This window comes from Larus michahellis, chromosome 2, assembly GCF_964199755.1.
Source record: "Larus michahellis chromosome 2, bLarMic1.1, whole genome shotgun sequence".
Classification (NCBI taxonomy): domain Eukaryota; kingdom Metazoa; phylum Chordata; class Aves; order Charadriiformes; family Laridae; genus Larus; species Larus michahellis.
Window position 1 is genome coordinate 56,665,017 of NC_133897.1, and position 23,044 is coordinate 56,688,060.

The window sequence follows — 23,044 nt, forward strand, 5'->3', positions numbered from 1 at the left end:
GTGATAGGACAAGGGGTAATGGTTTTAAACCAAAAGGGGGTAGATTTAGACTAGACGTTAGTTAGAAATTCTTTACTGTGAGGGTGGTGAGACACTGGACCAGGTTGGCCAGAGAAGTTGTGGATGCCCCATCCTTGGAAGTGTTTAAGGCTTTGAGCAGCCTGGGCTAGGGGAGGTGTCCCTGCCCGTGTCAGGGGGTTGGAACTAGATGATCTTTAAGGTCCCGTCCAACCTAAACCATGCTATGATTCTATGATGGAGCAGCAAGGCTTAGGTTAGATGAAGTTGTTTCTTGTGCTGTCCTGGACAAGTTGCTTAGCCTCTTTGTGCTTTCCTGCTTGTCCATAAAATATGAATAAATAGTTGTACCCTATCCTTCAGGATACATCATAATAAAACCATTGCCTGAGTTTCTCAAAAATGTTGGTAAGTGCTAAAGATCATTACAAAAATCCTGAACTTCTTCCTTCACTTAACAACTTTTTGATCTACACCCCTGCAAAGCAATATATGACTGAGAGAAGAGGACTTCTGCTTTGCAGCTGACTCAAGGGCAAAAAATGTGTGGAAGTCAGAGAAGAGGAGAGGGCCTTCCCCTGCCTTCCTGTGCTAGAGTTTAAAATGAAAACACATCCCCGTACTGGGAAATAAAGGATGCTGTGTGCACTGCGCAAAACCAGCAGCCAAAGTTACCCGTGTGCAGCCCTGTGACCTTCCCCACCCCACAAATACTCCTCTTGAAACCTCGTGTCATCTCCAGGCCGGAGTCCTTGCCCTCCAGACGAGGCAGTGGTCTATCTGACCGCACCGGCACCTTCCTGCTTTTCAACCTGCTACTGCAGAACAAAGATTAATTGTGACCATTGATTTTAATACTTTTTTTTTTTTTCTGAAAATCATTCATTGGGGGGGGGGAGGAATAGACCAAGAACTACAGAAGATGTGGGAAATGAACAGAAAGCTATTAATGATGTATATGAGAAGCAGGGTAGTAAATAATAATTAAAAACTTATCTGCAGATGGTCTGGTGAGTCCACATCAGGAAAGTATTACTGTAAACCTGGCAGACTTTATTAGAAGCTATGTACGTTTTTCTCCCCAGACTGCTTCTCGTTATGGATTGCAGGCCCTGCTCTGAGACTTCCAAGCGAGCACATACGATTATGCAAGAGAGTGAAAGAAGACATGCAGGTAGTAGTCATAATTTTTTATTTGCAAACTGTACTTGCAATTACAATATCGCCTTTTGGGAACAATGCCAAAGAAAAACCCCGAATCCCACAGATTTTTGCAGACCTGTTCTATCAGAAATTCAACCCTATTTCGGCTTCTAGCATCAGATAAACTGGAGATGGCCTTCTCTTTCAACTCATCTCCTGGGAGGCTCCAGTTTGGTATGAGGTTGTCTTTTGGGGGTTTTTTGGTTGTGGGGTTTTGTTTTTTTATTGCTTTAAGTACAACATTGAAGTCTTAATTTTAAGAATGCAAATTCTTTACTGACATCCAGGGAAACCTTCTGCACGCTTTCTTGAACAAATGAAGCCTGTCGTTTGTTGCTACCTTGCAGCCTCTTGACTCCTCTTCCTCATTTCTCAGCTCCTACATTAAGGTTTCGGTGTTACGGAGCTTTTGGATTCTAAAACCCATTCCGTTATGCTCTGTGTTACGGGAAGCAGCAAAGCAAAGCATGACTCTGCGGCTGAAATCCAGTGCTTTTGGGGTTTATTTAAAACGCAGATATATGGCTAGATACAGTGTGCTGAAAAGAAGGTGCTCTTGGCTTTGCAGAAAGGATAAGTGTGAAATGCAGAAAGGATATGCTAATATGAAGTCTGTGACGGGAAATTAATTTTAACTGTATCTCTTATTATAGTATGCTCAGAGCACGGGCACACAGGTATGCAATTTACATGAAATCACAATTTCATAGAATTCATTTAAATATGGATTCATATGCATTAAATTGTTATGTAAAAATAAAAAAGAGGCCATACTTCACCACAGTATGTAGTTCGTAGGCTGGTAAGTAAATAAATAATTCAACTACTTTTTTGAAGCGACATTTGTTTAAAAGCATCTGTTACTCTCTTTGAAGTGATGAATGAAAAAAACGTTTGAGAAAAATGTCAACATTTTAAAGAAAACGTAATTCTCACTGAAATCTTTTGGTGAAACTGGTATGACTACCTCAACGGTCATCCTCCTGTCTTGGTGAAAATATGTTTCTGTCTACATATCTCATCTGTATGACGTGTTCGTGGTGGCAAGAGCAGAAGGAGTGTAACCAGCATCTGACAGAATAAAATGTAGTTGCTGCAGTCCACAACAAATAAGAAAGTTGGTAGCTTAAATATTAGGTGAGGTCATTGATTGCCTCTGTAGAATTGGGAAGAAAAATGTAATGAGAACGACAGGGATCAGTTATATTGGCTAATTAAAAATAAAAATCTATAAAACCTTCTCCTGTCAAGGAGGCTGCAGGTAACAGGAGAAGGTCAGGATTTCATACACAGATCCGTAAGAGCATCAAACGCAGATGCTTCACTGACACTCAATTTGAGGGAATCCATTGCTATTTGTGTTTGAAGTGCGATTGATATTCCAAACAGCTTCCCATGTAGGAAAAGAGGATAACTCGCCAACTTTCTACACAATGCAGAGACAACGATTTGACGAGACAAAATCAACAGGAACAACACACAAGCGCGTGCTTTGCTGTGTCTAACAGGACACTGGCTCGGCCTCTTCCAACAGAGCGCCGTTTGGGTGCACGACGCTTCGGCAAGTTGTGTAACTCCGTTGGAGGGTTTTCACGGGGCGGGAGAAGAGAACACAACAGCAGCAGCATTACTACATTCACAAGCGCAGAAACAGACCCAACAGAGTGGATTAGATTTCTTATCGGTAGGATTTTTTGGGAAGTGGAAGCTGGCAGCTCCTGCTGCTCTTCAGAGCAGGTCTAAAACTAGTTCGTAAGCGGGAATGAAAAAGCTGCTCGAGTTGACATTAAACACTCTGTTTGTTAGCCAGAAAAAGCAAGAAATCAGGTTTGTAACACTTGTATTACACACCCCGTGTTTTGTGAAACAGCATCTACATCATGCAATACCTCGTGTATTGTTGGAATAGTAAATTCAGCACTTCCACAGCTTGAACACTAATAGTGATGCATTAACTTTTTTAGGCTTGATTTTTCTGTAGCTTATTTTTAAAAATAAGACCCATGAAATGACTTGTGAGTATTACGGTGACAGTTTTATGCGCTAGAAAGAGATTACGCCACTTAAAGCTCCTGTCCAAAAAAATATCCCCATCTTAAAAAACCTGAAGACCTCAAGCCTCAACTCTGGAAGTGAATTTATGGATTACTTTTCTGTTTTGAAACCCAGAAAGTTTATTACAATACACTTTAGAATACCGTGGCGTATGGCTTTCTGGTTTGTTAATCTGCGAAGCCGAACCCCATTTGTCTCCAGGAGACGAGGGCGCAGGTGCTTTGCCAGATTGGGCGTCTATTGGTTATGAAGATACCAGTCATTAAAAATCATTAAATGAATGGCTAATAGAGCTAAAGACTGGTTTACTCTGTGATAATTGCTTGAGAATCTTCCACTGGAAGGGGCTACGCTTTTGATTATAGCATAGATCATTTCCATACGCGGTGAAATTCAATAGTAAAAGCATCCCTCTCTATTTCTTAGGGGACTGTGACCTGCCCCGCTGTAGTGCTGTGCATGAAAACTCAGACTGTTACCTTAGTTTGAAACTGTTCCTGCTGTCAGTGCACATTTTAGGTCAGATAAAGGATGAAATCCAAACCCCTGTTAGCTTCAGCAGGGATTTCCATTTAATTCTCCAGTGACAGAGTTTCCCTTTTGAATAAAACTACCTTCCGTTAAAAAAAAAAAAAAAAATTATGTATAATTCGGCATACTTATTTTGGCCGCAGAAGACTTGAAATGCAGCTTTCCTCGAGAGCTGTGAACCACACAAATGTATGCATTATTGAAGAAATCATAGAGATTCTCATTTGTTCCAAGTCCTTGCACGCTGAAAACATAAGAAGTGGATTTCTTGTGTTAAAAGCAATGTTTCTCAGTCTATCTGTATTCTTCAGAGCAAATTTGAACGTTGCTCAGGAAAGTGAAAGTGGTTTTGCAGACTTGTATCAGAATCTGGAACCTTTAACGAGTAGCTGTAGCACAGAGGAAGATGCTCACAGCATCAAACAGCTACCGTTTCCCGACAGTATGTGCTGGAAAGCGCGGCTGCCTTTCTGCTGGCATCCCTCCTCCCAGGAAGGTGATGCATTTGAAAGTTGCTCTGAAAATTCTACTGACTAATCACCTTTAGGGAATGGAATGGGGGAGGCAGGAAATACTGGGCTCTCTTCTATCGTTTAGTGGTACTGAGGCTTAACCAAGACACCTTCTCTTGCTATTCTTTTATTCTCCCGTTTGTGAAACGATGGAATAATAGCGTTATCCTCTCTAAAGGCTGGTGGGATGCTTAATTAAATGTAATCAATGGTGTTGGTTTAACTTTATATTAAAAGTAACGTTCACATTTGTCAGGTGAATTTCTGTTTAGAGGCATGTAGGGATTAAAGCTATTTCTAGAACTGTGCATTATTGTTCTCCTATTTGCTCAGATCTTTCACACTGGCCTTCCTGGAGCAACAGGGAGGCAAAATAATTCGAGATAAGCCCTGATTTCTAAATCTGAGAAAAAGGTGTTATTTTCACCCCTGAACAGAAATACAACAGATAATTGTAGATTTTCACCGAAATACCACACTCTCTCTTGAAATCAGTGTGATTTTTATTTTCCAGGTAGTAGCTCTAGTTGAATGGTCTTCATACCCTAAATGTTTATTGTGCTTCGTAATTTCCTGTACACGCTTAGATGATCTGGCTATTAAAATTTGGACAACTTTGGTAATGTTTTTATAAGAGAACTAAATTGGGTTTAGTACTGTATTCAGAAAGAACGAGTTGTATCATGAGCTTCAAAAAAGGATTATACAAACTCGTAGTCAATAGGTCCACGAAAGAGTATTAAGACAGACTAGACAGATGTATGTGCCCCAGCGTCCCTCACCTTGGGATGGTGGTGCTGGGCAGCATGAAGGGCCAGCAGGAAGCGGCCTGGGAGATGTTCTCCTTCAGTGGCATCCGCCTTGGCCACCAGGGAGGAGATGAGTACTGGACTGGAGGATGACTGGTCTGACCCCGCTGCGGGATGTTTTTTATTCTTAGGAATTTCAAAGCGGGGACAAAGTGACAGCAAGCAGATGTCTGTGTTTACATGACTCCGGGACAGTCCTGGCCAGGCTCTGCCTCGTTGTGGAGAGGGAAATTTCAAGAAAAAGCTGTGAATTGTTTTAACTCTCTCTGCTTCTGAGACAACAAATGCAAATGCTGTAAGGAAGGCACCAAAGATGTGGTAACTACTGACTAAAATTTAGGAGGGTTAGCGTGCAGAGCGTTACGATGTCTGTGTTTGGGGTATTCAAGGAGTTTTTATTTCAGGTGCTATTTTAACCATTGCACTAAGAGAGGAACATGGAACACGTACCTTCATATTTTAACACAGTGAAATGTAAGATCGCACATAAAGATCAATGAAGTTGGTCTCAATTATAAGACACAAAAAGCTGGAATGAAGTGACAGTGAAAAAGACTGCTACCTTCCAGTGTGATGCTGAACATGAGGGGGTTAATGAGAACATAAGCAGAGGAATATTAATCAGTAGGATTTTAGTATATAATTTTAATGATTTTAAAGTAAACCATTACTTTAAAACTTACTAGAACATCTTCAGAAAACAGATAAACACCCCAGGCCTAGAAAAAATGTCCTGATGTGGTTTTAATGGCTGTATTTAATTGTGGCAGAGAATGTTCAGATGTTATTTGATCACCTCCCTTAAACAGAAATTCGATACACGACTCTCTAATGCAATATAAAAATGTAAAATGTAATCCGCTGAGGGAAGCTAATGTTAGATGAAGCCAGCCTAGATAGAAAGCAGCTTTTTCAGTGACAGTGGTTAGGCTTGGTATCAACTTCAACTGACTTTACATATTGGATATCTAGGCTCTGCTTTAAACGAAGTGATTGGTTTGACGAGGGAGTCACCAAGTGAGATTTAGACCTAACATTCTGCAGGGTATCAGGATAAATACTTCTTTCTAGCACTGACTGATACTGAGATTTGGGATTTGACAAAATCTATGTATAGTTTATTAGGAAAAAATGTATTTCACATGCTGCTTTAGTTTACGGACTCCACATTTTACTGAAAAGGTCTGTATTCCATACCCGTAAACAAACTAGCATCACTGAACCGCTCTTTGGGATTCAATATGTACAGATTTTGCTCGGAACTTTAAAAAACTGTTTTTCTTTTTGAAAGATGCTTAAAGTTTGGAATTAGTAAAAAGAAATAATAAAATAATTATAATAAAAAAAACCCCAACAACAGGACAAAGATAACGAAGCAGGAGTCTGAAAAGAATCTGCAGGAAGAAAAAAGAAGAAAGATGCAGACAGGTTACGGACGGAGGTACCTTTGCACATCACTTTGCAATTGCTGTTGCAACAGCAGTATTATTACTCCTAGGGAGGTTACTGACAGCTTCTGTCCTGAGACTCATTGCTGGAAGAGCTCGCTTGAGTTAGCTTTCTTGTTTCCGACATCAGCAAGTTCGGTTTGAAACACATTTTAAACTATCCAAGCTCTAACTTGTTTGTTTTTAAAGCACTTGCCATATCTGCTTTGTCAGGAGAACTAGGGGAATGGTGGTAGTCGGTTCAGGGTGGAAAAATCATCTAGTGATACAGATGATAGCTCTGAAGAAGGTAACTTATGGATAGCACAGAAGAGTGGAAGTGTTGTAGGAGAGAAATATCTGGTTCAAATGGAGTGTCAGCCAAAGAAAGAATATGGGATAGTTGGTGGAAAGGGAGTCCAGAGCAAAGTGAAGACCTGGCCACAAAGAATGTTGTGGAGCCTGTGAAGAAACAGAATAAAGAAATAAAGGCAGGTCTTAAAATCTTCCTTGAGCATTCTACTCCTTTGTGTCACTTATGGGGAGACTGGTAGCACATTCTGGACTCCTGCCCACGTTCTGTGCTGATGCTTTGTGATACTGCGAACAACTGAAAGAGGCTCATGCTGAACTTCAAGGGAAGCGATGTGCTTTTGAAGGTGCAGACCCTTTCACTAGAGAGTCTCCTTGCAAGGAGATGCTGGAGGTGGAAGTCTGCTGTACTGATGATCCTCCCCAGGCCTGTAAGTACCACCAGGAACTGGATTATTTGTTTTGAGATGCTTACATAGCAACAGACTACTTGCTGCTAAAGGCGTATACTTTGATGAGACGTGTTTCTGCTGTTTTTCACTGATACATCAATACAGTTAGAATGACACCAGAACTTGGCTTTTTTCCTTCTGCTCATTGGAAAGGCTACAAGACTGAGACAGTTGCTCCATAGCAGATCTTCTGGCTGTTTAAAAGATTCTGAAGTAGAATTTAGCACTGAAGTAACTGGGGCAGGGCTGAAGCTGAGCTATCTTTTTAAGTTGACGGTAAATGATTAAGTATACTGAATAGGAACAGTCCCTATGCACGCAGGCTTTTTGTTTTTGCTGCTCGTAAAACTCACTTCTCTCTGAACACACATCTGCTTCCTTGTCATTCATGGACTGCAAAACAGCAATATGTTCTGTGGCTGCTGAAGAGAGAGTATCTGACTTTATGCTTTCATGAGGTAGTTTCCCTCCCTCCCACTTGGTGTGCTATCAACAAGGATATGCTGAGTGGAAATACGAGTATTTAAGAGATGGTTGTGTGGGGAAGCTACCAGGAAGAACTGGGATTGAGACGACACTGTTTTCCCACGCCCTCTTCTGTTGTCTTCCGAGAGTGACACTGCATTGCATCGCTATGCAATGCTTAGCACAGATTTGAGCACCACTTGTCTGCATGTTCAGAAGGGAACTTCTTAATCTAGAGGTAAAAGGGTGGCCGCTATGGTAGGGGCATTGTACAGTTCTCACTGCACATCTGACAATGAAATCCACCACTCAACGAGCTTGGGCTCATTCAGAGGAGTGGGGAGGGTTTGTGTGCACTTCACTTGTTGACATAGTTCCATCATCATCTCCAGCAACGTAAACCAACTGGACCTTTAGTGGACTGGGTGTGCTGGGTGATTGAGTGGCACCCATTCCACCAAACCCTCCAGCGGGCAACTATTAGTAGCAGAGCCCTGAAAGGCCTATTCCAATGGAAGGGGCAGGAATGGCAGGCTTATTTCCATGGAAAACCTAAGCAGAAAAGCTTTAATGCATAGCTGGTGCACAGACAGTTCTGAGAAAAAAAAAAAGGGGGGGGCGGGCGGGGAAGAGACACTGGAGAGGAAAAATTTTGATACGACTACATAAGTTATCTTCTCTCTATCAAGGGGGAGGGTGTAAAGAAACCCCAACAACCTGGTTTTGGTAAGTCTTTTTAAACTGTTTGGCTGAAATATAAAGCACACAAAACCTTGTGGATGTTCTTATGAATGCCTTAGAATCTATCACTTTCAAGCTGTAAGAAGATAAATGATAGAGATTTGAAAAATGAAAAGAGAGTTGTCACCTGCTTACTGGGGCGAGCCAATAGCAGAGCAAAATTAAACTGGGCTATTACCAGTTGTGTATTCACAAAGTGTAGACGGTAACTATTTCTGCCTCACCTTACAGCAGTGAGAATGACGGGTTACAGGAGAGTCAATGTATAAAACATCCTGCGATTATTCTGAGAGGAAATTAAATGTTGTCAGAAAAATGCAGCCAGATGCAACAGATACCCTGAAAACAGGGATTTAAAGATTTTTTTATGCAAGGTTTGTACACACTTGGAACTTTATTTTAGAAGCTATTCAAAGTACAGGAACGCTGCTGGTAGTGTAAGCTGTCTTCAGTTTCAACAGGGACGAAATCTGGCAGTTCATTCGTTTGAAAACACCTATAGCAGTTTCTCAACCTGTTGTCCACACTGCACATACTGCTCTCTTAACATCTGGAAATGAACAACCAAATAATTTTCTTTGGTATAATTTAATTGCCATAGCAACCAGGAGGCTATTAAAAATTTACAGACAAGGGAAATAGCTTTAGGAAAGCGGAATGGCAGGTAATCGATGGATGGACCCTTGGTGCCTTCTTACAGTCACCAACCCACTCGGATCATTTGCAGGTGTTAATTCTCCCTTTCACCTTTTTGACAATTCCCAAGACTTTCACATGCAAGGTTTTATCTTAGCTTAAAAAAAAAAATAAAATGATGAGATGAGACTCACACAAAGATGCTAGAGTTATGCACAGATGCAGGACTTCACAGGCAAGTGGTGAAGATACTTATCCTCTTCTGCAAACTCAACTGTTAATTCCCAACAGCTGTTAAGGGAATACAGCTCAAAGTCTTATTTTGCATTAACTTAAAAATCTCCATTAAGCCACAGGAGGTAGTGGTTTGACTTTGCAAGTGCTGTGCAGCTACTACTTACAATCCAATTACTGTTGATAACACTCCCCAGTTGGCAATCAGTGGTTTTTAAAGCTTATGTTTGCTCTGTTATTTGTGGTTTACACTGTGTAGTTGTCCACAGAAGTTGTCAATTAGCTTGATTCCTCTTCCCTTCTTTCAGCATTAGCTGGTGTGATGCTTGAAAAGGGAATGCTTTGCATTAGCATGAAAGAGGTTTTGCTCTTCCATTTATTAGTATTTATACTAATAGTTGCATCAACATCATGGTCAGCAGTTTGAACTCTTAGGAATTTCCTCATGCAAACTACAAAGACTTAAACCCAAAGCAAACACTTGTTGACTCTATACTAACAGCTTTTAACTATCTTGACTACACAGCAATTAGATTGTGGCAAAATACATATGGATACCAGAAGGTTTAAGTGTATGTTAATACAGCATCATTACTGCTGCCCATAAAAGCAGGGCAGTACACACAGATTTTTGGTGCGGCCCATTGTAAAATAATTGTGTTAAAAATTTCATCTTGATGCAATGTCAAATTCTTTGCCTCCTACGACACCATCTCTAATGAATAAATGAAAGAAAAATTTAAATTCTCGTATCCTTGACCCTAATAACACAGTGGCTCACTGTAGGCTTAGAAAATGAAAAATCCCTTGAGGTCTGTTTACGTGTGTGGGAGGGAAGGGGTCTTACTTGTTGTGTCCTTGTTAAAGCCCCATTCTAGCTGCAATCTGGAAATGGGCTAATACAGGTGACATTGAATTGCAATGATGTCCCTACTCGTGTAGGCCATCTGGCACTGCGCAGACCGTCATTTCCATCCCAGCATCTCAACTGCAAAACCTCCGACCCAGCACACCTGGGTCCATGCGCTGGCTGGTTTGGAACATGTAAGCTCTTTAAGTAAGAAAGGACAAGGGGTAATGGTTTTAAACTGAAAGAGGGGAAATTCAGATTAGATATTAGGAAGAAGCGCTTTACTGTGAGGGTGGTGAGGCACTGGAACAGGTTGGCCAGAGAAGCTGTGGCTGCCCCATCCCTGGAAGTGTTCAAGGCCGGGCTGGATGGGGCTTTGAGCAGCCTGGTCTAGCAGGAGGTGTCCCTGCCCATGGCAGGGGGTTGGAACTACATGATCTTTAAGGTCCCTTCCAACCCAAACCATTCCATGATTCTAAGAAAGGAAGGAGCCTCAGACTCTTTTGAACTAATCTATGCAACCACCACCACTACTTGAATTAAGACTGACATTTGAATGAAATTAATTAAACTTATTTTTTCTTTTGTAGGGAAAAAAGAAGTATAAACGTAATACATCCTCCACAATCCTGTTGCTGTTACCTGGAAAAAAGTGAATGCTCAGAATAAGCAATTTTGGGAACTAATTTTAGTAGTTGAAAATTACTTCCCTGGTAAAACTTGAAGGTACAACTTTTTTACTGCTAAAAAATACTGACAGTTTGAATCAAAATGCAGGAATACTTTACTCAAAAAATTTAAGAAATAAATACATGCTAATCTAGCATCAAAAGCTTTCCACATCCAGTGAACAGTACAGCCTAGTTTTGTGAAACTGAGTATGTCCAATATTCTGTGTAAAACAGTCTTTTCACTTTTGCCAGAGAACAGGTCAAATGGTGATTTGATGACTTTGACTGAAGTTCACGTCACAGGAAGCCTTGAAGTTACCAGTAACAAGTCAGTGCTTCTCCAGAAGAAAAATAAGAACAAGACCGGTCGCAGAGTGTAAGACTAATTCTTGAGATATTCTTGGTAATTTTTGAGATATACCTTTTTCTGTCTTATTAGGAAGTGGGATGGTATTTTTTCAGCTCTTTGTTAAAAACCTGCAATATGGAAACGGGCTAACACAGGTTACTCTGAATTGTAATGATGTCCCTACTCACGTAGTCCATCTCACACTGCATAGATCAGTTTCCAGCTCAGCATCTCAACTACTTAATTTTTTGCTTTATTTTTGTCCTGTAAAAGGGGGACAGAGAAGCTCTTATTTTAATAGCAATAGTGTCAACAATATTAGAAATTTCACTCTGAAATTATACTGCTATGACCCCTTTTTAGCCACAGAAATTACTTTCTTGCATACAAATGTTTACATTTATAGCTCAGAAAAGGAATCTGCAATAGCCACAGAGGAGTGAGCAAAGCGCAGTGGAATTCACCTGTGATTTTACTGCAGAAGAAGAAAATGTTCAATATTTTTGAGTCAAAATGACAAATTAGAATTTATAATGCTGGTAAAATTTAAAATCCAGGATACACACTAAGCAAACCGCTGATAGGATTTAAAATGCTGCATCCCACATACAGCTGGTGAAACAAAATGCAGGACTATTTAGCTCAAAACACCTCCTGGGCCCCACTGCACTGGAACAAGAAATCAGGAGCAACCTCTAGGAGAGGAGGAAGGGTAGTTTGATGACCCTGTTGTGACACTGAATATCTACCCAACTGCTTCCACCCCAGTACTCAAATATTTCCTACTGTCATCAAGGAAGCAATGAGGATGAGATAAAGCTCTTTCAGCCAGATCTAAAATGCTTTAAAAGGTAAGGTCTAGACTTGAGGTCTAACAATCAAGAGTTAGTAGTTTTTTAAAGGTAAATTTAGAAGTCCAAGTTGAGAAAGTGTTCTTAAACTGTAAGTCAGCAAAGCACATACTTCAGTGAAAATGGCAGAAAATTATACTGATTCAATTTGTGCCTAGTGAGACACTGACAAAAAGTTACTGTAGGCAAAGAATTAGATTGTGAACTAATCACTGAACGCCAGAACTATACTACTGTTAAGCGTTAACACAACTTGGTGATTTCTTTCCTTTCTTGTGGTGCAAGAAGTTGTTTGAGTCAACTCAAATGATAAAAAAGTTTAACTCGTTACCTATGTTAATTGGTACACAAGCTTCTGAAAGTCTGAGATGTGAAAATCATTACATGATTCTTCACCAGTGTAGGCACATCTTCCCTTTTCTCCTCTAGTACAAGCAAGACGGGAGGAAGGCAAGCACCAAGGTTTGGTGAATAAAGTCTTTACTCTTGGGAATTTAGGAACATGTTGTAAAAAGAAGTTTAATTCATTGCAAGACAGTCTTGGTTCATATAACAAAGCACGTGTATGAATCTGAATTCAGAGCAATTGGTAAACAGAGCAGTTTATTGCAGTTGGTAAAAAGCACAATTTTCAAACTGTAATGTTAGATACTTACGGATCTTGGTCGCAGCACAACTTGAAACGCAAACAGACTATAAAAACTTTTCTTTAGGAAGGAGCTGAATAGCTTCTTGTACACTTCCCACATAACACGTTTCATATGCTCCCCCTCAGATGTCTAATTAACACATTTATATAAAGTGAAGAGCCCATAAAGATATCTTTAAGAGGAAAAGAAAAACAACCTGACTGTAAAAGTCATTACCCATTCTGTTGACCAGAAGCATTTCCCCTGCAAACTATTCCCAGTTTTGACATTAGAAAGATGCTACATCTCACTGCCTTACTCTAAAGACAAGTAGCTTGAATTTTTAAATTCCTCCTGTAATTGACATTTTAAAATTCTAATTTGTTTTACAATTTCAATGTAAAATAGCATGTCCAAAGTGCCAGAGAAGAATGAATATTCTGTATTATAAAGTCGCAGAGAAAACTCAAACCTGAACTGTCTTTGAAGTCCTACATACAGTACACAATTTGGGATAACTCCCCACCCGGCGTGTTGCCGTATTACACAGACTCACACTCAGCAGATTTAAGTTATCTTACTATGGTATTAGTAAAATGTAACAGCAATGCAGTTCACTGTTAAACACAGTAGCAAACAGCAACAAATGAAATTAATTTTTTGCTAGAAGAGAATTAATTAGTCATGAGTTACACAACTCCTTTACAACAACTGAACGGAAAGTCAGATGGACTTGACGCACAAGCACAATACAAACAAAACAGAATGGACAAGAAGTACATCAACCCAAACTTCCGAAAAAGAAGCTCAATGACTTACCTTAAACTCTAAGAAGTCTGTTGAAGAAAGAACAATGCCCGTACTCTTAGTGTGTTCATTACAGAAGAATCCCTTCATTAACAAGACACAGGCACTATTTTATTTCATGGGCTCATGAAGGAAGGATGTATTTGTGCCATACTTTTTAATCACCAAATGCTATTTCCAGAGCCATACTATGAAGTGGCTTTATCAACAAATGAGGAAGTGATATATCCTATCTCCATTAGAAACATGTGGGGAAAAAGAATGTTTGCCATATGGAACAACGGAGAAAAACTAGTGAGGAAGTAAGTGCTTAAGTTTCCCGGATATCATAGCAAAAAAGGCAAAGCTTAAATTGGCTTTAAGTACATTATATTTATAGATCTGAACATGTGTTCATGCATTTTACAGCTATTCAACAACATTTTGAAATTTTACTCTAATTGCAGAATTTCTCCTACGAGACAGAAAGGCGAATCATTTTTAAGTTTTTGGTGCAGTACGATGAGGTTAGTAAGTTTATTACATCTACATTTTAATTCCTTGCTGATTCTTGACCAAATTATTGGAGTCTTTAGCAGTATGATGTACTTATAATTGTTGGGTCATATCCCGAAGTGCACTGGAGCAGCAGTTTAACAGATAGCATTGTGAAAAGCCCGTATTGATTAAACAATGCTTCAAGATTATTTCCTCTATTCTCTTTCTGAAACCTTTACCTTTGTTGATGTCTGACACTCAGTTCCAGGAGTTTACAGTTATTACCAGAGGAGGCTGCCTTTCATCCCTGGGTCAACTGCAAAGCCAAAGTGGGAAAATGCATCTCCGCAATCTGCAAGGGCGGCTGATATGGGCTACTGTATGAACAGTCCCACCTCTTAAATCCTATTCCTTTCCTTTGTCCCTTCCAAACCCTGTTTCTTCTCATGTCTAGCTGGGAATGCTTCGTAACTTTCATCTCTTAAATAACATCATATCTCTTTCCTCAAGCTCACCAAACATTGCAAAAAGTAGACTGCAGTGGGTTTTTTGTGAGCTTTATAGCACCTGACAAGGTTAAAAAAAAAAAAAGGGGGGGGGGGATACTTTATACTTCACTTTTCACAAAGACATTGATTAATTGATCCATAAATTCTAAAGACTATCTACAGCTCGTCAAGTCATCTCAGTTTTGCTGGTACGCGTCACAGATAACAATACTGATAGCTGCCATTCAAGCACAGTTTTGATTCTGGGATGAAGACTTAACCATTCTTGATATCAAGCGGGCGTTATGTTCTCAGTTCTCCAAGCAGCCTTTTTGGATACACTACCAAAACAATAAGGTCAATTGGGGGAAGACACAAGTGACTGGATTATGGTCATAAAAGTGCAAGTTACTCAGCTAGCACATTTCAATGTGTTAACCCCTCTTCCAGCTTGAAGTTGTTCCTGAAGGCAGTATTAAGCCAAGAGAGTTTATGCTGAAACAGATAAAGAAGTATACAGGACTATTCTACCTCAGCGAAAGACAAATTACTAAGAACAGTCTAATGTGATTCCCTGTGCTTTTCTACCTAACCATGCTTCAGGACTACAAAAATATGTTTTCTGTGCAGTATATAAGAAGCTTAAAAGGAAACATATGTTTGGAAAACTGAACTAATGCTTTTATTTATTTTTAACTAAGTTTTCACCCTCTACCTACTGCTTAAAAGCCAAGATCAACAACCAAACAAAACAAAAATTTACATATCTACTGCATGCTTAACGTGGCATGTTAAGAGCATGCCTGCAGCTGGAACTATTACTCATTTATTCTAGATTACAATATTCACTACTAGATTTTAGAATGGATCTTCCGCATATAGACAAGCTCTAAGAAAACCTCATTGCTTTCCTCTTCAGTATAAAAATATAGTATACATGCACACAAAACAAGACTTCTCTAGGTAAAAATAAAAAATAATTAAAAAATTTGAAAAGTCTTGTACAGATAAAAAAAATGCTATATGTGTACTAATGTCAACTGTATAACAAACTTTCATTCAATTCTATCCTATTCTAACAGGTGGATCCACAAAGAACATTTGCATTTATTTAATCTTGATGTTTTATGTGCTCCTTCAACTTAAATTGACACTGAACAGACTTGTTACTATAATCCAAAAATGTCTAGTTTTTTTCCAAATAAGATTTTTTTAAAATACAAAAGCAAATCATTACATACTTATGTTTATGACTCAAGAATTGGTTCAACAAATTAAAACTTTCCAAAGACAATACATTTGTTTCCTGAGATGGCTAAAAGTCACGTTTCAACTTCATGTTACACTACAATTAGCAAAATATACTATGCACAAAATCAGAGGTTAACTACAGCATACAAACACAGTTACAGAAGTCACCTAATTTCACTAGTACTATTTGTGTTAATGCATACACCTTAACAAAAGTCCTAAAATAATCTTTATACATTACAAAACAAGGATTTACAAAACTTTATTTTATTTCCAAGTTACTTCATTCTAAAAATGTCAAAACATAAAAAAATACCATTTCCTAAAGGAGCTTACAATAAAAGGCTAACAATCTGGCATGGAAGAGGTAAATATATGGAAACCTGTTTTAACAGTCACAAGTCAGTCGCTGGTGATTAAAGAACACTTTGTTCTTCAAAGCTGGTAGGCACTTCCAACGTAGCCAGAAACGTAAGTTTTCCTACCACTCCTTTTCCCTCCCATACATAAAAATATCCAATGCAATAAAAAAAAAGTAGGATAAAAGGGTGGACGTGATCAAATAAAAGCATTATCTAAGGTCTTGATTATTGTTCATCTTGTGTAAGTGTAAAGATTTTGTCCCAAAGTTTTCCTGACAAGATGGAGTTATTTGGCCTTTAAAAGTGTTAGCTGAAATACCTCCCTTTTTTACCAGTATATGTTGTTTGCTCACTGCTGTACTGTTGGTTTATGTCTGTAACAGAAACTGGCTCTAGGCCAGCCCATGGGTCCTCAAGCATTGAAGGTCTGTAATAGTTTTCCACATCATTAGACACTCTTTTCTCTTTGCCATGCGCTGTACCAAATGGAGTAGATGTCCTGGGTGATCCCTTTGGAAGAAAACCATCAGGTAAAGAAACATTTAATAGGCTAATTCAAACTAAGAAAAAATAGTTTCCTTCTAATGTAGCAGAGCTTTGAAGCTGATTATTAATGACTAATTACTACTCCTCACCTGCATCTTCCTCCGAAAACATTATTATACTTTTAATTATGAGTGATGATTTACCAGGATAAGAAAAAAAAACAAAATGCCTTCTCCAAAATACTTGTTTACGTTGCTGTGGCACATAACTACAGAAAAGCTCCTCATGCTATTTTTCAATAGCTGCCTAAATCAACTCAAAAGCTGAACAACAAAATAGGGAATTAGAGGCTGAGGAAGAGTTACTAGTGTTTACAAGAGCAGAAATCAAATATTAAGTACCTATAGATTGAACACAGCATTATATAAAGCAAATAGTTACAAATGACCAGAATAACTTACTGGGAAAAAACACCTGTTTTAAGCAAACTAGTGTTCTATGAAATTTGAGAAGAGATTACTTTATTTGATATACAATCTGGATGGTAATCAGTGATTAGGCAGATACTGCATAAAAGAAAAACCTTTCGCATGGAGCTTTTGATATTTGATTTTTAAAAAGTTCAAGAATCACCACAATCGCTTCTGCAAATTGCTACATCTGCAACTTAAAAAGAGCTGTGACACAAAGGAAACTGCTATAACCATTTTCTCCTGTTAGCATCATCCATTGTTCTTTTCCTCAGATTCACTTCTCTAAAAAAGGAGATTTTGGTTAAAACAAATGTAATCGAATATAGCTTTAGAGAAGTTAAACAACCTATCATACAGATACACAATAGTTTGTCTCCAAACATGCCTGTTGCATTCTGTATGATTAGAAGAACAGGACTCCTTGAGGCTGATTATCAGCCTCTGACTTTGTAAAAGAGCATAAAAGCAGCGAGTAAGGGCTGCTTACCCTACGCCCTGACTTTTTGGGCCAGCAGTGGTGGTAGTTGAATTTGACTAATAAGCCCTGGAGAATTTATGTAAACAGATCATATGAAACAATTTCTGGGTAAACCTGAGAAATGGTGCCACATAGTGAAGGCCCCTATGCTTAGCCAGAAGAACAGATTCCACTGAAAACTGCTGAGTCTTGAACATATTTCTGAAAGCAAGCTGCAGCAGGAGCCTGCATGCGTGGTCCCTGTAAGTACTTTTCTAGAACTCCTAAAGCTTGATGATAATGGATACGCAACCAAATGTGGGAATATCAATGTCTTATTTACAGGGTATTTGTTTCTAATGATACATCATAGTACAATTAGGTTATGGAGCTAAGATGATGATCTTAAACCAGAAAAATTGCTAAAAGGTAGAGAATTACTTTATGAAGTATTGTATCAAAACCATGAGGGAAAGATCAGAGATTCACTTCAGAATAGAGCTAAAAATATCCTAAGGGACAAGGAGTTTCCTAGAGCAGGTACACGTACACTAGCAAAAGTGACATTAGTGGTCTTTAAGCACTCACATTTAGTAGTAAAGCAGTAGCACACTGTGTATTCTATCTTCAAAATAATAAAAAAGAAAAACACCTCTTTAAAACACCGTGTTTAAGGGAGGCCCTGGAACTTTGACATTGTAAAACAGTTTGAGTGTGGAATTTATTTAATGCTATGTTTAATCTGCAGCACTCAGAAGAAAGCTGAACTGACATAATGATCTGCAGTATCCAGTGACAGAACAAAATAATTCAATGGTAAGACTCTTTTGGATGAATTTATCTTATAATATTAAATTTCACTACAATATAATGCAGGCCATCAGTAACATTGACATTTTTGCACGTTTGAAATCTAGGAAATCTATTATTACGTAACACAAAATTGATGGCCTTCAATAAATGTTTAAAAAAAATCAAAACATGGTTATTCATATTATAGGCCTGTGGGAAAGTAAAGTAGCCCTACCTGTGCAAGTGTAAGACAAACTCTTTGGTGCCAAAGATACCTTAAAAAAACCCTTTATATTTACCCTCACTGGTGCCAACAGCCTTTTCTTGCTGAACTTTCCTTAAAGAAACAGTCAATCTCTTCTCAGTATTTTTTTGCAGATAACAAATATCTCTCTACCACAGAAAAAGTTATCTTTTGGTGCTATCAACACATTAATCAATGTAGTAATACTGCCTTGAAAATGGGGACAACCACTCCCTTTACCAGCTTTCTTCACTTGATGTAATTTTTTAACTTTCTGTAATAATTTTCAACCCATCACCACTAACTAGCTACTGCTACTAGCTAGTTCACTAACTCCTGTTGAGTGTAGAAAAGGAAATGCCACTATTAAGTGGAGATATTATCCACTGTGGTGGAGATATCTCCACTACTAAGAGGAGATAATAAAGAGAAACAACAAATGTTTTCATAAAATTTAAAGCAGATGCATCTCTGGAAAAAATGGAAAGCTCTGTGAAGTATTGACCACATAAAGGTTAAGTCAGCCATTTTGGGAAAAAAAGCTTACTATGTTTAAGTTTTCTGTTCATTTCAAAATATGGAAATCTACAAGCATAAAATGAGCATGGACTACTAATAACATGTCATTAATAGAATACTAAATATAAACTGTCTTCTGAATTTCCCGATGAGATTTTAAAGGGTAACTTAAGGTTTACATCTCAAAGGTGACAGTAGCACCATAAACTTCAAAAGCACTATAGTCTCTTAACAACAGCATCTTCAGAAGAGAAGGGAACAATTCACATACCTTAGAAGAAACGTGATGTTTAGAACACGCAAAAAATCCCTCTACCTGAACCTATTCATGACCTCATGGACTGAGATTCTGGTTGTCCATGTCGAAGAAAATGGGGACTCATGGTTTATGAGACTTCCTCCGTGATTGCCTCTATCGCCCTCCCAGGCAAAACAACCCACGTGCATACTCGTGAAAGTACACACATACCCATTACTTTAGTCCTAGGCAAAGCTACAGACATACAATGTCTTTCGAGTCTTAGAGAGCATCACCATCAGGTCATTGCTCCTGAACTACTCACAAGTTCTGCAGAAAGGAAAACGTTCTAGCAGACTGTGACTGGATTCAAACTTGTACCTTTTTATGTCAGGCTTCTTAACACCAAGGATGGAGCCTGGGAGACTGTTGCTGCCCACAGATCCTGACATGAAACAGTTCTGACTAAAACTAGAAACAAAAGGATTCCTGCATATTCTTCTGCTCAGTTAATTTAGGGCGGGCTTTTAAAAAAACACTTAATTGGATATCCAAAGAGTGATTTCCTGAAGAGAAATGTCTAGACATCAGCGACATAAAATATCCCTCCAGAATCTGCAGCAGAAACCCCACAGGTTTCAACAGGTACAGAGGCTGAGCGATCTGTAGGCTTCCACACCGGGAGAGCCATTGCTGCTGGGTTGAAGAAAGTGTACAAACTTCATAATGACCCCCTTCCACCAACTATGAGATTCCTGTAAGATTGCATTGTAAAAAAGTAAACAAAAACTATTTTTGAAGGGACTATTTTTGAATGGAAACATGACTACACAGTGCAGGCACGTTAACATATTACTAATCTCTTTTAAGATTTGGCTTCGTTATTACACTTTAATCGTTAACGTGTCAGTAAAGAGCACCTGAAATTTTTATCATTATCTGTACTGCATGTGTCATTTGTTACACTTTTAAGGTTTCCCTGATATTGCATAAAGCCAGCTACATACATAAAGTTTGTATCATCTCAAGAACTGCCATCCCTAACTGCACTACCAGTCACATACCCCAACTAAACCACCTGAAAAAAACGTAACTCACAGAACCTGTTGTTGACACCTCTTGGGAAAACTACTTTGTATAAATTATAGCTTTCAGTGCAATGCAAAGACTTTAAAGCGATACTCTACGATCCCAACAGATGCTCTCATTTCTGCTTAAAGGAGCCTCAGCTTAATTCTCTTTAGTAGAGCATTCCTCCTATTTGTGTCCCAGGAAGCTCTGTGTGTAGACTGCGCAGCTTCCATCATGTAAGACAACACAGGCAAAGTTAAAACACACAGCACTTCACGCTGTGTTAAAGAAAACTGATCAAGGGGAGGTACGTATAAGGGAAACAAGTGGAATTTTGGGTGGTACTTAACTTTCTCTCTACCTTCACACGCCGGAGCATGAAAAGGAAGAAAGCTACTCTCTTGCGAGCCCTTGTGTCTTCACAACAGGCCTCGGCCAGACCTGGGGCCTTCTTCCCTTTCCTGATCACGCAGCTGCCAGAGCTGGGGTCGCTCCAGCCTCTCTAACGGGTGGGTGGGTGGGGGGGAGAAGACAGATGTTGCCCGGTGCGGTGCAACCCTCCCTCTTCCCTGAAAATGGCGGTGGAAGGGACGGATGCTGCGCCCTGCCACACGACCTCACTGTGCCCGCCCCTGAGGGCCCCCCTTAGCAGCAGCAGCAGCTCCCCCCCGCCCGCCCCGCCGTGCGGAGGCGCAGGCCTGTCTCCCTCACCGCCCTGCTCCATACCTGGTAGTGCCTCTGGAAGCCCCCGGGCGAGCGCTTGTGCTGCTGCGGGGCAGCTCCGGCCGGGGATTTGCCGCCGTAGGGAGCCGGGTAGCGGGGGCTGATGCTCTGCGGCCTGCGCGGGGTCTGGCCCCCCGGTGACGGGCTCCCGAACCGCCCGCCGCCGCCGTGGAAGCTGTGGCCTCGGGGCGAGTATGGCCCAGGCCGGTGGCCGTAGGGCGGCGTGTAGTGTGGGCTCCCGTAGCCCCGCGGCGAGGGGGGCATAGGGCCCCCGCCGCCGGAGGGAGGGCTCCGAAAGCCGCCGCCCGCGTAAGGAGGCGTTGGGGGGCGGAAGCTCTGCCGGTACATGGCCAGGGCCGGTGAGGCGATGGCGGAGAGGAATAAAACCTGCGCAACGACCTCCTCCAGCAGCCGCCTCGGCAGGGCGAGGTCGCGTCTCGGTGTTCTTTCTCTTCCCCCCCACCCCCGCTTTCCCCGGCCAGGCGCCTCAAAGGTTCCGGGCTCAAAACGTTCCGGGCCGGGGACGGCGAGGCGGGGAACACCCGTCCGTTCCCACTTGGAAGCGGGGAGTGTGGCGGGGGGAGGCTCGTCGGCCCTCAAACAGTGGTTTGTCACGCTCACCCCGAGGAATTTTGTGCGTTTTCAAGCTGAAGAGGGATAATCCGAAGTAAGAGAGGCGTAAGAGATGTGCAGCCGTCGTGCCTGTTAAACCAAAGGCATAGTGACAAACCCTGCTGTTTGTGAATGCCCGCGGTGCCACAGCTGATAAAAAGCAGCAAAATCACCCGTTGTAAAGCAAGGCGAGTATTTGCCTCACGTTTCATGGCACTCCAGATATGCTTATTTGTACTCTTTTTGTAAACTGATGGAAGATAGACGCTTTCCTGTGTAGTCTTTTAATATACAAGCCTGCACATGCTGCAGACGTTATAGCAGTCCCAATTGAAAAAACACACAATGACATGTTTAAAGAGTACTTAAATGGAAAGGGTTTTTTAAAAACCAGTTTGACCTGTCCGCAGTTCTTCAGTGGAGCAGTAGTTCAGGCAATGGGACCTACACATACAAACTCATGGGAAAACGCTCTCTTGGGAGGAGAACCTCATATTTAGCGACATAAACTCAATTTAACAATGTTATTTATTAAGCGTTCCTGCTCTGTTCTCAGCCATGTTAATACAAATCTTCAACAGGTGAAAAATAGTGACGAGGGTTTTTTTGTTTTTTTTTATTTCCATCAGTACAACAAAGCACTACTCAGTTTTAGGACACTGCAATGGATAAAAGTTAAATAGGGCTTTAAGCACAGCAGCAAACAAAAGTTAGCGAATAAAGTAAGCAGGATGTTTTCTGTGCTTTGTAGGTCTTGCTTTTCTTTGACTTTAAACAGGTGGGTTTTGTTGTGGTTTTTTTTTGGGGGGGGGAATGGAGCTAACTCACTTTCTGTTCTCAGTGAATTCAGCTCTCCACTCTGTTTTACAGTCTCCCTGTGAAAACATGGAGCAATATCCTTGCAGTTCTAAAATGAAGAGACTAAGCCTGCTCACTTTTTTTTTTTGTTGTTAACCCTTTACTGTTTTTTCTTCTCTAGAAAACCAATTTTCTACCTCTCGTTATTATGCACACAAGGAATCCCATGTCTACACAAGACAGTTTATCAACATAACTATCAGTTTCTGTCTGACCAGTCTTATTCCAGAAAAGGACAGCTTTTTTTTTTTTAATTTAAACCATTTTCACACCAAACTAATTAGAAATACATATCGTTACACACATGTTGAAATATACTGGGATAGTTTTGCTGATGAATTTCTTCTTACTGACAAATCCTAATTGCTTCTGGGATTCTAAGCATCCACGTCACAAGGATTCTAAGCATCCACGTCATACTTTTTATTACATGTAGCATGT

The 23,044-nt window shown here is 40.1% G+C and overlaps 1 protein-coding gene across 2 annotated transcripts; it reads right to left on the reverse strand.

Annotated features, from left to right (window-relative positions):
- Window positions 1-1,433: 1,433 nt before the first annotated feature.
- Window positions 1,434-21,603, reverse strand: MPLKIP (M-phase specific PLK1 interacting protein). 2 transcript variants are annotated; one of them, XR_012585570.1, is made up of 3 exons: window positions 21,137-21,603; window positions 12,448-16,640; window positions 1,434-9,720 (listed from the first exon to the last, which is right to left on the reverse strand). XR_012585570.1 is itself a non-coding variant. In XM_074575597.1 (2 exons), the coding sequence occupies exons 1-2, from the start codon at window positions 21,479-21,481 to the stop codon at window positions 16,437-16,439; spliced, it is 549 nt and encodes a 182-aa protein (XP_074431698.1). In that variant the 5' UTR covers window positions 21,482-21,603; the 3' UTR covers window positions 1,434-16,436. The 2 variants fall into 2 exon arrangements, 1 of the variants encoding a protein (XP_074431698.1); XM_074575597.1 differs by having other exon boundaries at window positions 1,434-16,640.
- Between the last annotated feature and the right edge of the window lie 1,441 nt (window positions 21,604-23,044).